Genomic DNA, 17,722 nt, shown 5'->3' on the forward strand with positions numbered 1-17,722 from the left:
AACTTACTAGTTCCCTATTACTTAGAGGGGAAATAAAAGACTAACAGTTTCTCATTGGAAAATAATGCAGATTTGTTGCCTAAGGGCGCGTTCCCACAGGGCGTATACGCAGCGCAAAATTTACGGCAGCAGCGGGAAATACGCTGTGTATTCCTTGCTCACTATACACACAGGGCTTTCCGGCGGCAGCCCTATGTATGTAGTGAGATTTGGAGGCGGAGCCACACGTCACAGACAGGCCGGGACATGGCCCCGCCTCCAAAGCTCACTGCACACATAGGGCTGCCGCCGGAAAGCCCTGTGTGTATAGTGAGCAAGGAATACGCAGCGTATTTCCCGCTGCTGCCATAAATTTTGCGCAGCGTCAAATACACTGCGTATACGCCCTGTGGGAACGCACCCTAAATGTCTGCAACTCAGAATCGGATACAGTGTCTCAATGTGGCAAAGCGATCTTCAAATGATCTAGAACAGTGGTCTCCAACCTGCCGACCTCCAGATGTTGCAAAACTACAATTCCCAGCATGCCCGGACAGCCAACGGCTGTCCGGGCATGCTGGGAGTTGTAGTTTTGCAACATCTGGAGGTCTGCAGGTTGGAGACCACTGAACTAGAAAGTCACAGAAATCTCTGCAACAAATTTATCATTTGTGAATTCATCCTGCAGAAAGCACAGAGGGGGAGATGTATCAAAATGTGTCCAGAGGAAAAACTTGCCCAGTTGCCCATAGAAACCAATCAGCTCGCTTTTTTTTCCATTTTTAACAAGGCCTCTGCAAAATAAAAGAAGAAGCGATCTGATTAGTTGCTATGGGCAACTTTTTCTTGGCACAAGTTTTTTTTTATAAATCTCCCCCCAGAATGCTTGGGAAATGATCTCGGACACCAAGCTGGATGAACAAGGATATGTTTGGGTTGTTGTATGTGACATTTAGCCCAAAAGTTATAGTTCTTCTTAAATGGACATTCCCTGTAAAGTAACTGTACTTTATAAACAAAATAAAAAACACACACACACACACACCACCTTTTGACAGTGACATATTGGATGTTTTGATTAGTAGGGGTCTGGGTGCCAAGAACCCAATTGATCGCTAAAACAGACAGAAAGAAAAGGCTAAGCTAAGTTAAAAGCGGTTAATATATATATATATATATATATATATATATATATATATATATATATATATATATATATAGCGATGAGTGCATGCTATGGCTCCTTTTGTGTATTTTTCTGAAAGTATAGTTACACTTTAACTAAACAAAGACAAACAACAAGTAGAACACAAGTCATTCAAGACCGTGTACAATACTTATCCCAGAGGCTACACACACACACGTACCCTTAATGGCCCTTTAACTTGGTCATCTTGTACCAGTTGTGTCGAGTTGTCTTGTTTCAGAGTGACCTGTAAATGAAGCCACAATCAGATAACTATGTTTTGGTGTCTGCACTGTCAAACACAGGACCTTGTGGAGGGAAGAAGAATAAAATCAATTAGAGGTCTGAAAATCCAATTATGGAGTAACTGGCACAGAGGAGAAGAGGTGGGTCACTGGGAATACACTGCCGCCATTTCTTTACCAAGAAGAGGACACACAGCTGAGTGACTTATATGCAAACGCTTTATTATGCTGTTAACCCAAGTTTATTAAGCAGCGAATAGGAAGAGGTTAAAAAGGAAATACTGAAACCTATTGTAGGCCATCACTACTACAGGTACATACAGAACATAAAGAGTATGCAGGGTTGGATAGTATATTCACAGACAGCAGATTTGTAGCAGAAATTTTAGCAGTTGTCTCATTAAGGCTACGTTCACACGGCCATTGTCTTCCGTTACTGCCTCCTAAACAGACTATACTACTAACGGATGCAAAAAGGATGCCATTTAGTGGTATCCTTTTGCATCAGTTTTTCATTCGTTAGTATGAAAAGTCAGCTGCCTACAGACTCCCGCAGCCGAGACTACTACTACCACCACCACCATCATGGAACAGACTTGTTTCCATCATGGGAGTAGTAGTTCCCCGGCTGCGGGAGTGTGCCGGCAGCTGGGGAGGCTACATTAGTGTTTGTACTACTACTGCCCCAATCATGGAACAGAATCTGAGGGACTGATCGCACCGGGTCTCACTTCTGAGACCCGATGCGATCAGAAGTTATTAACCAGAGGAGCGGGCGGCATGCTTCGCTCCCCTGGGATGTATCGAGTGTATATTTTTACTTTCATTTTGAAATACCCCGCTGGGAGCCCTGAATGGCTGGCACCGAGGAGCCATTCAGGGCTCCCAGCAGGGTTTTTAAACTTATAGTGTGCATAATTACCATATAATCATTTTATTCCCCCCATGTATAATTGTGATAAAGGATTCCCCTGCTGCCCGGTCATCTACTATCACTATAACAGCAGGGACATGTCAGTCTTTTCCCCACTGCTCATCCCCATACCCCACAGATATGAGCAGTGGGGAATAGAGTGACATGTTCACGCTGTGCGCTCTGATTGCGCTTGTAGCAGGGCAGCAGCGGTGACATGTCAAGAACTGGAGGCAGTGAATGAACGAAGCACAATAACAGTGCACAGGGGGGACAGGTTCCTCCATTCCCCACTGCTCATCTCTGTCAGGTATGGAGATGAGCAGCGGGTAATAGACTGACATGTCAGTCAGCCAGGGAACTACTACTCCTATCATGGAAAATTTCTGTTCCATGATGGGAGTAGTAGTAGTAGTAGTCCAAGATTCTGCTGATGTCACCTCTTTTGAGCATGCTCAGAAGTAATAACTGTTCAAAAACGGATATTATAAACTGGGTGCAAAGAGATGACATTAAAGGCTCATCCATTTGACTTTAAAGTTAAATTTATAATATCCGTTTCTATTCTGTTATTTTTGACGGGAGAAAAAAAAAATACTGCATAACAAGTCTTTTCTCCCATCAAAAAAAATAAAAATAATTATAATGGAACCGGAAGCAAACGTGTGCAAACGGGTGATAAAGGACTGTAAAAAAAAAAAAAAAAATCCCATTGACATCAATGGGATTATTTTACAGCCTTTTGCAACCCATTTAAAAAAAACAGATTGATAAAAGGAATTTATCAACGGGGCAGACGGCCATGTGAAGGAGTCTTTATCTGTTCAACAACTCTGCAGCGTGTGAATTCATGAAATCAACTTTATAAGGACACAAAATGTTAAACTTTGTAACATACTTATCAGTAATTTTGTTCTGTTTCCCCTGGTGTTTACAAGTGAATGGGACAAAGTGACTATACCAATGTAGCAGTATAAGACAATGGCTAGTAAAGAGTTACTATCATTTGAAAAAGAATTATTATTATTATTATAAATTTTTTTTTTAAATGTAGCTCCGGATGTGTAACTTCACTTCCTGGCTGTCAATCAAATCCATCTCTTACATTGCATTAGTCCAGTGTTTCCCAACCAGGGTGCCTCCAGATGTTGCAAAACTACAACTCCCAGCATGCCTGGACAGCCGAAGGCTGTCCAGGCATGCTAGGAGTTGTAGTTTTCAAACATCTGGAGGCACCCTGGTTGGGAAACACTGCATTAGTCTATGGTCGGAAAGAGTTAGATCGGGTGGCAAGCTATTGACTAAAGACTAAAAAAAAAAAAAAAAGTGTAAAATAATAAAATGTAAATATGCATCCCCCTTTTCCGATTTTTCAAATAAAAAAAATGTTAAAAAACAAAACCTAAAACACGTGTGGTATTGCTTCATGCATAAATGTCTGAACTATTAAAATATAATGTTAATTAAACCGCCAGTCCGCCAAAGTCCAGAAATCCGAATTTTTGGTCACTTCATATACTAGAATTTTTTTTTTTTTTTTATAAAAACGCGATCAAAAGGTGCCATCAAAATAAAAATGGTCCACATAAAAACTTCAGATTATGGCGCAAAAAAAATAAATAAATAAAAAAAAAAAGAGCCCTCATAAATCCATATATATGGAAAAAGAAAAAAAAAAAAGTTATAGGGGTCAGAAGTGGACAATTTTAAACATACTAATTTTGGTGCATGAAGTTTATTTAAAATAGTAAAATAAACTACATAAATTGGGTATTGTTGTAATCGTATGGAACTGCAGAATAAAGGTGTGTCATTTGTACTGAAAAGTGCACTTTGTAAATTTTGGGGGCTTCCGATTCTACAAACTGGCGTTTTTTTATTTTTTAAATTTTGCATCACAAATATTTTTTTCCTGGTTTGGCCCTAGATTTTGTGGTGAAATTATTAATGGTACTGTAAAGTAAAATTGGTGGCACAAAAAACAAGTCCTCATATGGTCTGTAGGTGGAAAATTATAATATTATAATAATATTTAAGTATTATGATTTTTAGAAGGTGAGGAAGAGAAAAAAAAATTTACAAATGAAAAATGGTCTGTTTCCCTCCCTCACAGTATTTATTATCATGGCGTGCGGGGGCCGGTCTTCATGCTTCCCTGTTGTACATTAAAGGGGTACTCCGGCGCTTACACATCTAATCGCCTATCCAAAGGGGCACCCCATTCGTAATCAGTCCCCGGAGCGTGTTCGCTCCGGGTCTGATTATCGACGACCACAGGGCCGACGGCGTGACGTCACGCCTTCGCCCCCGTGTGACATCACGCTCCGCCCCTCAATGCAAGCCTACGGGAGGGGGCGTGATAGCTGTCACGCCACCTCCCGTACGCTTGCATTGAGGGGCGGAGCGTGACATCACACGCCGCCGGCCTTGTGGTCGTCGGTAATCAGACCCGGAGCGAACACGCTCCGGGGACTGATTACGAATGGGGTGCCGCGTGCAAGATCCCGGGGGTCCACAGCTGCGGGACTCCCACGATCAGGCATCTTATCCCCTGTCCTTTGGATAGGGGATAAGATGTCTAAGCACCGGAGAACCCCTTTAAAATAACCCTTTCTACATAGTAACTAGACCTTGGACGTGGATAAAGCATAGATATATAGTAACCTTATCATCATGTTGCACCTACCTTAACTTTCACCAACCGCTTAACGGTTTTAATCTTTGCCTCGCAGAAGGCACCCCGGTATTTAGCACTGACATCAGTCCCCACTGTTAGGTAGGCAGGCTCATCCGCTGCCTAAAAAGACAAAAGAAATGCAGATATTGTCAGAAAATATATTACTGTTAAAAAGGTTTCACCATCTTTAAAAGGGGTACTCCGTTGGAAAACTTGTTTTATTTTTAAATCAACTGGTGCCAGAAAGTTAAACAGATTTGTAAAATTACTACTATTAAAAAAATCTTAATCCTTCCAGTATTTATTAGCTGCTGAATACTATAGAGGAAATTATTTTCTTTTTGGAACACAGAGCTCTCTGCTCACATCATGACCACAGTGCTCTCTGCTGACATCTCTGTCCATTTTAGGAACTGTCCAGAGCAGCATATGTTTGCTATGGGGATTTTCTTCTACTCTGGAAAGTTCTTATAATAGACAGAGATGTCAGCAGAGAGCACTGTGCTCGTGATGTCAGCAGAGAGCTCTGTGTTCCAAAAAGAAAATAATTTCCTCTGTAGTATTCAGCAGCTAACAAGTACTGTGAGGATTAAGATTTTTTAATAGAAGTAATTTACAAATCTGTTTAAACTTTCTGGCATCAGTTGATTAAAAAAAAAAAAGTTTTCTACCGGAGTACCCCTTTTCCAGAGTTTTAATGGTCTGGCGCAAGTATAAATGCAATCACCCTATGATGCAATGCAGTGGATGAGTTCTGTCTGATGTGATCATCCTGCCTGGTAAGCACCTCTCGCAATGTGGTAAAGGGGACGGGTGCTCCCCACATGACAGGTGCAAACATTAATGTGGGAACAAACCATTAGGGCCGGATTTTTTAATGCTACCAAGAATATTTATTGTACGGGCATGCTGGGAATTGTAGTTTTGCAATATCTGGAGGTCCGCAGGTTGGAGACCACTGCTCTACACTATCCCTATGGGCGACTATGCACATACAGTGGGATATACTGCAGGTAATAGAAAGGTATACAAAGGGAAATTGTGCATACAATGCATGTCAAACGGAGAGCAGTAGGTTGATCAGTACAGGATCTGGCTGTTGTCTAAAGTTACAGAAATCTCAGGCTATGGACAACTTTGGTCACATCAAACTCTGTTATTTACACCACGATACCAAACAATACGTGTTCAAGATTAGAATTATTTTTTTTAAACATAATACAAATGTTTTTCAGCAATTTCCCTGCCACAATACCTCACTGATCCCTAACCTCTACTCATTAAATCTGTGTCAGACAAACTGACTTTTAGGCCAGGTTCAGACTACGGAATCTACGGGCAGAAAATTTCCGCCCCGAGATTCCGAGTGCGGCCAGCGCTGACTGAATCAGTCGGCGCTAGGACCGTGCGGACACTGCAGTCTCCAATAGACTGCAATGTGTTCCGTGTGGATTTCCGCCTAAAGAAAGAACAATGCCATTCTTCAGGCGGAAATTTCCAAGCGGATTTTCCGTTCACAAATTCCGAAGTGTGAATTTGTGAACGGAAACCAGGTCACTACACTATACATTTTAGCAAGCGGAATTTCCGCCTGCAATTTCGAAGCGGAATTGCAGGCGGAAATTCCGTAGTGTGAACCTAGCCTTACAGGACCAGCCGCCCATCTAATACGTATGAGAGGAGCCTCACGATTTTTCTTTGATGACAGACGTTGGGGAGAGAAGGATCAGCATGGTGCATTGCAACTACTTAATCTTTTTGTTCTTGGGGAGATAAGCTGCCAAAACCTGATTTTTCAAAACCTGTGCAGAGCAAAAGTGGTGCAGTTGTCCATAGCAACCAGATAGCTTATTTCATTTTTTCAGAGGCCTTTTTAAAAGTGAAAAAATCTGATTGGTTGCTATGGGCAACTGCACCACTCTTTCTCTACACCGGTTTTGATATATCTCCCTCATAGTTCCCTCTCCCCACTGTGAATATACGCATGCTTGTATAAGCTGAGCGTGCAAAGATTGCTGTCAGCTGAACGTTCATATAGCTGACAGCTATCTCACATATATGGCTAGCTTAAAGGGGTACTCCGCTGCCCTGCTTCTGGAAGTTTATTGTTCCGAACACTGTGTGCGGGCTTCCATGTTTAGGGCCGCCCCTCGTGACGTCACACCCCCTTCCCCTAGACCAGTGGTCCCCAAACTGTGGCCCTCCAGATGTTGCAAAACTACAATTCCCAGCATGCCTGGACAGCCGTTGGCTGTCCAGGCATGCTGGGAGTTGTAGTTTTGCAACATCTGGAGGGCCACAGCTTGGGGACCACTGCCATAGACTTTCGTTGAGGGGGCGGGCGTGACGTCACGAGGGGGCGGCCCTGAACACGGAAGCCCGCACACAAGTGTTCGGAACAATAAACTTCCAGACACCGGGGAGCGGAGCTCCGGACGCAGGGCAGCGGAGTACCCCTTTAAGGGCTTCTAAGTGCCTTTTAACAAGGGCAGATTATAGGCTGAATGAGTGTTCCCAAGAATGCTGGTTTCCCAATAAATGTACAGTGTAAGTATTTTGCTCAGTGTTTTTTTTTTTAGATAAAACCAGAAATGGGTTCAAAACACAGGAAAAGCTGCAATTCTTTTTATTATAGTTTTTCATTCTTGGTTTTAGCTAAAACACTGACCAAAATACTACGTTTGAACTAAAAGTGCCGGCTATCAGCCGATGAACACAGAAACACAAATCATCATTACTGGTTGCATGTCACCCTGCATTACAACATCTTCACACAAAGTTTTTCTTTTATCCAATCTTTTTCACGCAAAAAAAAGACAGATGCTTTTTGTAGCCCTATTTTGCACCAAAAAAAACGACATCTTTTTCAAAAACAATGACAGCTTAAAAATACAATGTGTTCAATACCAGTGGTTTTTTCATTGTCATTTTTTACTGTAATTTTATGCCTGCCTTTTATACCTTAAATGACTTTTTTTTTTTTTTTTTTTTTTTTACAAAAGACAACTTAAAGTGGTACTCCGGTGAAAACCTTTTTTCTTTTAAATCAACAGGTGGCAGAAAGTTAAACATATTTGTAAATTACTTCTATAAAAAAAAAATCAATCCTTCCTGTACTTATTAGCTGCTGAATACTACAGAGGAAATTCTTTTCTTTTTGGAATACTCTCTGATGACATCATGAGCACAGTTCCCTCTGCTGACGTTATTATAATAATAATAACAACACTTTATTGTTGTCAGTGGGATTTGAACCCAAGGCCCCAGCACTGCAAGGCAGCAGTGCTAACCACTGAGCCACCATGCTGCCCTTAGCATACATCTGCAATGCATGGTTGCTAAAATGGACAGAGATGTCAGCAGAGAGCACTGTGCTTGTGATGTCATCAGTGTTCCAAAAAGAAAGCAATTTCCTCTGTAGCATTCAGCAGCTAATAAGTACTGGAAGGATTAAGATTTTTTTATAGAAATAATTTACAAATATGTTTAACTTTCTGCCACCAGTTGATTTAAAAGAAAAAAGGTTTTCACCGGAGTACCCCTTTAACGACGCAGGATGTATATTTACGTCCTCCGCCGGCTCCCGCGCTATGCCGCGGGGTCACGCGGTGTCCCCGCGTTATATCCGGTCGGTCACGGCCGGGACCCGCGGCTAATACAGGACATCACCGATCGCGGTGATTTCCTGTATTAACCCTTCAGACGCGGCGCTCAAAGCTGACCGCCGCGTCTGAAGTGAAAGTGAAAGTAACCTGGCTGCTCAGTCAGGCTGTTTGGGACCGCCGCGGTGAAATCGCGGCGTACCGAAAAGCTTACAGGACACCGGGAGGGCCCTTACCTGCCTCCTCAGTGTCCGATCGACGAATGACTGCTCCGTGCCTGAGATCCAGGCAGGAGCAGTCAAGCGCCGATAAGACTGATCACAGGCGTGTTAATACACGCCAGTGATCTGTGTAAGAGATCAGTGTGTGCAGTGTTATAGGTCCCTCTTTTTACCCCCAAAAAGTGTAAAAAAAAATTTTTATATACATATTTGGTATCGCCGCGTGCGTAAATATTCAAACTTAAAATAAAATGTAAATGATCCCGTACGGTGAACGGCGTGAACGTAAAAAAAATAAAAAATTTTTTTTTTAAAATACAAAATAGCTGCTTTTTTTTTTATAACATTTTATTCCAAAATTTTTTATAAAAAATGTAGTAAAAGTTTTGTATAAGCAAATATGGTATTAATAAAAAGTACAGATCACGGCGCAAAAAATGAGCCCTCATACCGCCGCTTATACGGAAAAATGAAAAAGTTATAGGTCTTCAAAATAGGGGGATTTTAAACGTACTAATTTGGTTAAAAAGTTTGTGATTTTGCGCAACAGTAATAGAAAAGTGATTATCATGGGTATCATTTTAATCGTATTGACCCAGAAAATAAAAAACACGTCATTTTTACAATAAATTGTACAGCGTGAAAACAAATCTTCCAAAATTGCGGATTTTTTTTTAATTTCCCCACACAAATATTTTTTTGGTTGCGCCATACATTTTATGGTAAAGTGAGTGATGGCATTACAACGGACAACTGGTCGCGCAAAAAACAAGCCCTCATACTAGTCTGTGGATGAAAATATAAAAGTTATGATTTTTTTGAAGGGGAGGAGGAAAAAACGAAAACGTAAAAATAAAAATGTCTTAGTCCTTAAGATCCAAATGAGCTGAGTCCTTAAGGGGTTAATCAGGTTTTCATCAAAAACCTGATATGGGAACTGTATTGCAAAAACGTAGTGTGCATGAACCCTAAGGCTGGGTTCACATGACATTTTTGCCATATTGTTTTCAATCCATTTTTCTAAAGAAAACCGTATGGCAAAAAAAAAACAAAAAAAATTTTCAAAAACAGATGGAACAGTATGGGAAAAAGTAAACCGTATGCATTTTTAAACTGTATACTGTTTTTAAAAGTGCATACAGTTCCGTCCGTTTTTTTTATATAAAACAAACAAAAAAACAAACATACGTTTTTGATCATTTTGTCCATTTTTAATGGGAGGGGTGTTCGGTGGAGACTTAAGGATGCAAATGCGAGTAAAAACCATATACGGTTTCCCGTATGGAACTGTATACATGTGCGTTTCCCATTGGCGTCCATGTAAAAAAAAAAAAAACGTAGGCGGTTGCAGTATAGTTTTTACCGCATACTTTTTTTTTTTCCCATGGACGTCAGTGGGAAACGCACATGTATATGGTTCCATACGGGAAACTGTAAACTGTTTTTACTTTGAACATGCGCATTTGCATCCTATAGTCACCACCCAACACCCCTCTCAAAATGGACAAAAACATATTTTTTCTTTTCTTTTTTTGTAAAAACGGACGGAACTGTATGCACTTTTAAAAACAGTACACAGTTTAAAAACGCATACGGTTTACTTTTTCCCATACTGTTCCATCCGTTTTTTTTTTTGCCATGCAGTTTTCTTTAGAAAAACGGATTGAAAACAGTATGGCAAAAACGTAGTGTGAACCCAGCCTAAGGGCTGGTTCACATCATGTTTTCTCCCATACGGGAGTGCAAACGGCAGGGGGGAGCTAAAACTTCGCGCTCCCGCATGCTTTCGTATGTGTTCCCGTACGTAATTCATTTCAATGAGCCGGCCGGAGTGAAACGTTGGGTCCGGTCGGCTAATTTTTGCCCTGTTTGCGCTTTTACAACCGGACCTAAAACCGTGGTTGACCACCGTTTTAGGTGCAGGGAAAAAGCGCATACAGCGCAAAACTTAGCCGACCGAACCCAATGTTTCACACCGGCCGGCTCATTGAAATGAATTACGTACGGGAACACATACGAAAGCATGCGGGAGCACATATGGGAGCACGAGGTTTTAGCTCCCCCTGCCGTATGCGCTCCCGTATGGGAGAAAACGTGATGTGAACCCAGCCTTACACAGGTTAGATCTCCAAGGGCTGGACTGCAAATAGGAGAGTGTTTGTTTACACAGGCTCCACCATGTGGATGGTATAAGTACGTGACTTCCTATGGAAATATCCCATGTCCATGACTAGAGATGAGCGAACTTACAGTAAATTCAATTCGTCACGAACTTCTCAGCTTGGCAGTTGATGACTTATCCTGCATAAATTAGTTCAGCTTTCAGGTGCTCCGGTGGGCTGGAAAAGGTGGATACAGTCCTAGGAGACCCTTTCCTAGGACTGTATCCACCTTTTCCAGCCCACCAGAGCACCTGAAAGCTGAACTAATTTATGCAGGATAAGTCATCAACTGCCAAGCTGAGAAGTTCGTGACGAATCGAATTTACTGTAAGTTCGCGGTCTCTATCCATGACTTAGAAACATCCTAACAGTGAACAGTGTACAGCAGACCCAAAAATGAGACCTCATCTAGTAAGCTTTTCCCTACTTTTGACATCCATAGCACCCATCTGTCACAAATAGTCTACGTAGAAAGACTTAAGCAAATAGACACTGAACAAGCAACTGTGAAACCGCTGCATAAGCAACAGAGGTAACAAGAAGGACAAATGACAGAAGTGAAAGTATGCCCTCAGACCGTAAGACTACCCCCGACAAACGCAAAGACTAAAATGCTCAGCACGTGTCAATCAAGAACCAGCACAAACTCAAGCGTCTAACTCTAGTGACGTCCTTCCTCCAATAGGCTAATAAGAAAATACAGAGACGCAGCAGAGCTGACTGTCACTTAACTATTTCCTTACTGCACTGTGGGAAGTACAAGTCATTGCAGTACCAGGGATATCACATAATGAAGTTGCGTCTCTATGTGCAGCTCTATAAAAATAGACAATAAATATGGTGTTTTGTGTAAGTGTCACATTGAAGGAAAACAAAATAAAGGAACGTGCGACTACTTGTACGACAGAAGAAGGGACTGCTGACTAGCAGAGGCGGCATGTTACCAACCACACATGGAAGACACCGCTGCCTGCAAAGCAGCTCCTGCCGCAGGTATTAAGGTCTTACCTTCATCGTTGAAGGTTATTTGAGGGATTCCAGCTCGAAGATTTGTCTTCACTACAACTGCAAAGAAGAAGAAGACACAAATGTTACCTATGACAACAGTGTTATTCCCACTGCCCTGAACTAGACAGAACATTTACAATCACTATGCTCTTTAAAGGCAGTGTGTCCCAACCAGGGTGCCTCCAGCTGCTGCAAAACTACAACTCCCAGCATGCCCGGACAGCCTTCGGCTGTCCGGGCATGCTGGGAGTTGTAGTTTTGCAACAGCTGGAGGCACCCTGGTTGGGACACACTGCCTTATGGACTCTCTCTGGTATTGCTGGTTAGTCACCTCCTGTCTGTCCTGGGGCAGAACTGATGCATAATAAACATGTGCCACAAATACGTATGCAGTTCAACGGGGGACGCTGATCTTCACAGTGGGCTACTACTGATTGCCCAAATAACACCTATAAGGCCCCTAACAAATAACAATGAAGACCCCAGTATGTATCAGTTTCACAGGTAACAGAATGGTGCCCAAAGCTTGTCTTTTCCTACCGAACACTGCACTGTATGGTGCCAGTCACCTGACAACTCCTACCACACAATGTATAGTGCCCGTCACCTGACAACTCCCAGACAATGTATAGTGCCCGTCACCTGACAACTCCTACCACACAATGTATGGTGCCCGTCACCTGACAACTCCTACCACACAATGTATAGTGCCCGACACCTGACAACTCCTACCACACAATGTATGGTGCCCGTCACCTGACAACTCCTACCACACAATGTATAGTGCCCGTCACCTGACAACTCCCACCACACAATGTATGGTGCCCGTCACCTGACAACTCCCAGACAATGTATAGTGCCCGTCACCTGACAACTCCTACCACACAATGTATGGTGCCCGTCACCTGACAACTCCTACCACACAATGTATAGTGCCCGTCACCTGACAACTCCCAGACAATGTATAGTGCCCGTCACCTGACAACTCCTACCACACAATGTATGGTGCCCGTCACCTGACAACTCCTACCACACAATGTATAGTGCCCGTCACCTGACAACTCCCAGACAATGTATAGTGCCCGTCACCTGACAACTCCTACCACACAATGTATGGTGCCCGTCACCTGACAACTCCTACCACACAATGTATAGTGCCCGTCACCTGACAACTCCCACCACACAATGTATGGTGCCCGTCACCTGACAACTCCCACCACACAATGTATAGTGCCCGTCACCTGACAACTACCACACAATGTATAGTGCCCGTCACCTGACAACTCCTACCACACAATGTATAGTGCCCGTCACCTGACAACTCCTACCACACAATGTATAGTGCCCGTCACCTGACAACTCCTACCACACAATGTATAGTGCCCGTCACCTGACAACTCCTACCACACAATGTATAGTGCCCGTCACCTGACAACTACCACACAATGTATGGTGCCCGTCACCTGACAACTCCTACCACACAATGTATAGTGCCCGTCACCTGACAACTCCCACCACACAATGTATAGTGCCCGTCCCCTGACAACTCCCACCACACAATGTATAGTGCCCGTCACCTGACAACTCCTACCACACAATGTATAGTGCCCGTCACCTGAAAACTCCTACCACACAATGTATAGTGCCCGACACCTGACAACTCCTACCACACAATGTATAGTGCCCGTCACCTGACAACTCCTACCACACAATGTATAGTGCCCGTCACCTGACAACTACCACACAATGTATAGTGCCCATCACCTGACAACTCCTACCACACAATGTATAGTGCCCGTCACCTGAAAACTCCTACCACACAATGTATAGTGCCCGACACCTGACAACTCCTACCACACAATGTATAGTGCCCGTCACCTGACAACTCCTACCACACAATGTATAGTGCCCGTCACCTGACAACTCCCACCACACAATGTATAGTGCCCGTCACCTGACAACTCCCACCACACAATGTATAGTGCCCGTCACCTGAAAACTCCTACCACACAATGTATAGTGCCCGTCACCTGACAACTACCACACAATGTATGGTGCCCGTCACCTGACAACTCCTACCACACAATGTATAGTGCCCGTCACCTGACAACTCCCACCACACAATGTATGGTGCCCGTCACCTGACAACTCCTACCACACAATGTATAGTGCCTGACACCTGACAACTCCTACCACACAATGTATGGTGCCCGTCACCTGACAACTCCTACCACACAATGTATAGTGCCCGCCACCTGAAAACTCCTACCACACAATGTATAGTGCCCGTCACCTGAAAACTCCTACCACACAATGTATAGTGCCCGTCACCTGACAACTCCTACCACACAATGTATAGTGCCCGTCACCTGAAAACTCCTACCACACAATGTATAGTGCCCGACACCTGACAACTCCTACCACACAATGTATAGTGCCCGTCACCTGACAACTCCTACCACACAATGTATAGTGCCCGTCACCTGACAACTACCACACAATGTATAGTGCCCATCACCTGACAACTCCTACCACACAATGTATAGTGCCCGTCACCTGAAAACTCCTACCACACAATGTATAGTGCCCGACACCTGACAACTCCTACCACACAATGTATAGTGCCCGTCACCTGACAACTCCCACCACACAATGTATAGTGCCCGTCACCTGACAACTCCCACCACACAATGTATAGTGCCCGTCACCTGACAACTCCCACCACACAATGTATAGTGCCCGTCACCTGACAACTCCCACCACACAATGTATAGTGCCCGTCACCTGAAAACTCCTACCACACAATGTATAGTGCCCGTCACCTGACAACTACCACACAATGTATGGTGCCCGTCACCTGACAACTCCTACCACACAATGTATAGTGCCCGTCACCTGACAACTCCCACCACACAATGTATGGTGCCCGTCACCTGACAACTCCTACCACACAATGTATAGTGCCTGACACCTGACAACTCCTACCACACAATGTATGGTGCCCGTCACCTGACAACTCCTACCACACAATGTATAGTGCCCGCCACCTGAAAACTCCTACCACACAATGTATAGTGCCCGTCACCTGAAAACTCCTACCACACAATGTATAGTGCCCGTCACCTGACAACTCCCACCACACAATGTATAGTGCCCGTCACCTGACAACTCCCACCACACAATGTATAGTGCCCGTCACCTGACAACTCCCACCACACAATGTATAGTGCCCGTCACCTGACAACTCCTACCACACAATGTATAGTGCCCGTCACCTGACAACTCCTACCACACAATGTATAGTGCCCGTCACCTGACAACTCCTACCACACAATGTATAGTGCCCGTCACCTGACAACTCCTACCACACAATGTATAGTGCCCGTCACCTGACAACTCCTACCACACAATGTATAGTGCCCGTCACCTGACAACTCCTACCACACAATGTATAGTGCCCATCACCTGACAACTCCCACCACACAATGTATAGTGCCCGTCACCTGACAACTCCTACCACACAATGTATAGTGCCCGTCACCTGACAACTCCCACCACACAATGTATAGTGCCCGTCACCTGACAACTCCCACCACACAATGTATGGTGCCCGTCACCTGACAACTCCCACCACACAATGTATAGTGCCCGTCACCTGACAACTCCCACCACACAATGTATAGTGCCCGTCACCTGACAACTACCACACAATGTATGGTGCCCGTCACCTGACAACTCCCACCACACAATGTATGGTGCCCGTCACCTGACAACTCCTACCACACAATGTATAGTGCCCGTCACCTGACAACTCCTACCACACAATGTATAGTGCCCGTCACCGGACAACTACCACACAATGTATGGTGCCCGTCACCTGACAACTTCTACCACACAATGTATGGTGCCCGTCACCTGACAACTCCTACCACACAATGTATGGTGCCCGTCACCTGACAACTCCTACCACACAATGTATGGTGCCCGTCACCTGACAACTTCTACCACACAATGTATGGTGCCCGTCACCTGACAACTCCTACCACACAATGTATGGTGCCCGTCACCTGACAACTCCTACCACACAATGTATGGTGCCCGTCACCTGACAACTACCACACAATGTATGGTGCCCGTCACCTGACAACTCCTACCACACAAGGTAAAATAAGAGGTCCCTGGTGTAGCGATTAGAGGGTCCTTTGCCTGATGCAGGTGGTGTGGTGATAAGAAGGTCCCTGGTATGATGCTGGTGGTGTGGTGATAAGAAGGTCCCTGGTATGATGCAGGTGGTGTGGTAATAAGAAGGTCCCTGGTATGATGCTGGTGGTGTGGTGATAAGAAGGTCCCTGGTATGATGCAGGTGGTGTGGTAATAAGAAGGTCCCTGGTATAATGCTGGTGGTGTGGTAATAAGAAGGTCCCTGGTATGATGCTGGTGGTGTGGTAATAAGGTCCCTGGTATGATGCTGGTGGTGTGGTGATAAGAAGGTCCCTGGTATGATGCTGGTGGTGTGGTAATAAGAAGGTCCCTGGTATAATGCTGGTGGTGTGGTGATAAGAAGGTCCCTGGTATGATGCTGGTGGTGTGGTGATAAGAAGGTCCCTGGTATGATGCTGGTGGTGTGGTAATAAGAAGGTCCCTGGTATGATGCTGGTGGTGTGGTAATAAGAAGGTCCCCGGTATGATGCTGGTGGTGTGGTATTAAGAAGGTCCCTGGTATAATGCTGGTGGTGTGGTAATAAGAAGGTCCCTGGTATAATGCTGGTGGTGTGGTAATAAGAAGGTCCCTGGTATGATGCTGGTGGTGTGGTGATAAGAAGGTCCCTGGTATGATGCAGGTGGTGTGGTAATAAGAAGGTCCCTGGTATGATGCTGGTGGTGTGGTGATAAGAAGGTCCCTGGTATGATGCTGGTGGTGTGGTGATAAGAAGGTCCCTGGTATGATGCTGGTGGTGTGGTAATAAGAAGGTCCCTGGTATGATGCTGGTGGTGTGGTAATAAGAAGGTCCCCGGTATGATGCTGGTGGTGTGGTATTAAGAAGGTCCCTGGTATAATGCTGGTGGTGTGGTAATAAGAAGGTCCCTGGTATGATGCTGGTGGTGTGGTGATAAGAAGGTCCCTGGTATGATGCTGGTGGTGTGGTAATAAGAGGGTCCCTGGTATGATGCTGGTGGTGTGGTAATAAGAAGGTCCCTGGTATGATGCTGGTGGTGTGGTAATAAGAAGGTCCCTGGTATAATGCTGGTGGTGTGGTGATAAGGTCCCTGGTATAATGCTGGTGGTGTGGTAATAAGAAGGTCCCTGGTATGATGCAGGTGGTGTGGTAATAAGAAGGTCCCTGGTATAATGCTGGTGGTGTGGTAATAAGAAGGTCCCTGGTATGATGCTGGTGGTGTGGTGATAAGAAGGTCCCTGGTATGATGCAGGTGGTGTGATAATAAGAAGGTCCCTGGTATAATGCAGGTGGTGTGGTAATAAGAAGGTCCCTGGTATAATGCAGGTGGTGTGGTAATAAGAAGGTCCCTGGTATAATGCTGGTGGTGTGGTGATAAGAAGGTCCCTGGTATAATGCTGGTGGTGTGGTGATAAGAAGGTCCCTGGTATAATGCTGGTGGTGTGGTGATAAGAAGGTCCCTGGTATGATGCTGGTGGTGTGGTAATAAGAAGGTCCCTGGTATGATGCTGGTGGTGTGATAATAAGAAGGTCCCTGGTATAATGCTGGTG

At 44.4% G+C, this 17,722-nt stretch overlaps 1 protein-coding gene across 4 annotated transcripts in view; it reads right to left on the reverse strand.

The window, feature by feature from the left end:
• The window catches only part of ARID4A (AT-rich interaction domain 4A), a 95,529-nt gene that overhangs the window by 73,784 nt on the left and 4,023 nt on the right, over nt 1-17,722 (reverse strand). For all 4 annotated transcript variants that reach the window (XM_056544990.1, XM_056544991.1, XM_056544988.1 and 1 more), the window contains exons 2-4: nt 11,994-12,050; nt 5,010-5,120; nt 1,347-1,412 (exon numbers count right to left, since the gene is read on the reverse strand). In XM_056544990.1, coding sequence (XP_056400965.1) covers nt 1,347-1,412; nt 5,010-5,120; nt 11,994-11,999 — 183 coding nt within the window. In that variant the 5' untranslated portion in view covers nt 12,000-12,050. The remainder of the gene's footprint in view (nt 1-1,346; nt 1,413-5,009; nt 5,121-11,993; nt 12,051-17,722) is intronic.

This window comes from Hyla sarda, chromosome 11, assembly GCF_029499605.1.
Source record: "Hyla sarda isolate aHylSar1 chromosome 11, aHylSar1.hap1, whole genome shotgun sequence".
NCBI classification, from domain to species: Eukaryota; Metazoa; Chordata; class Amphibia; order Anura; family Hylidae; genus Hyla; species Hyla sarda.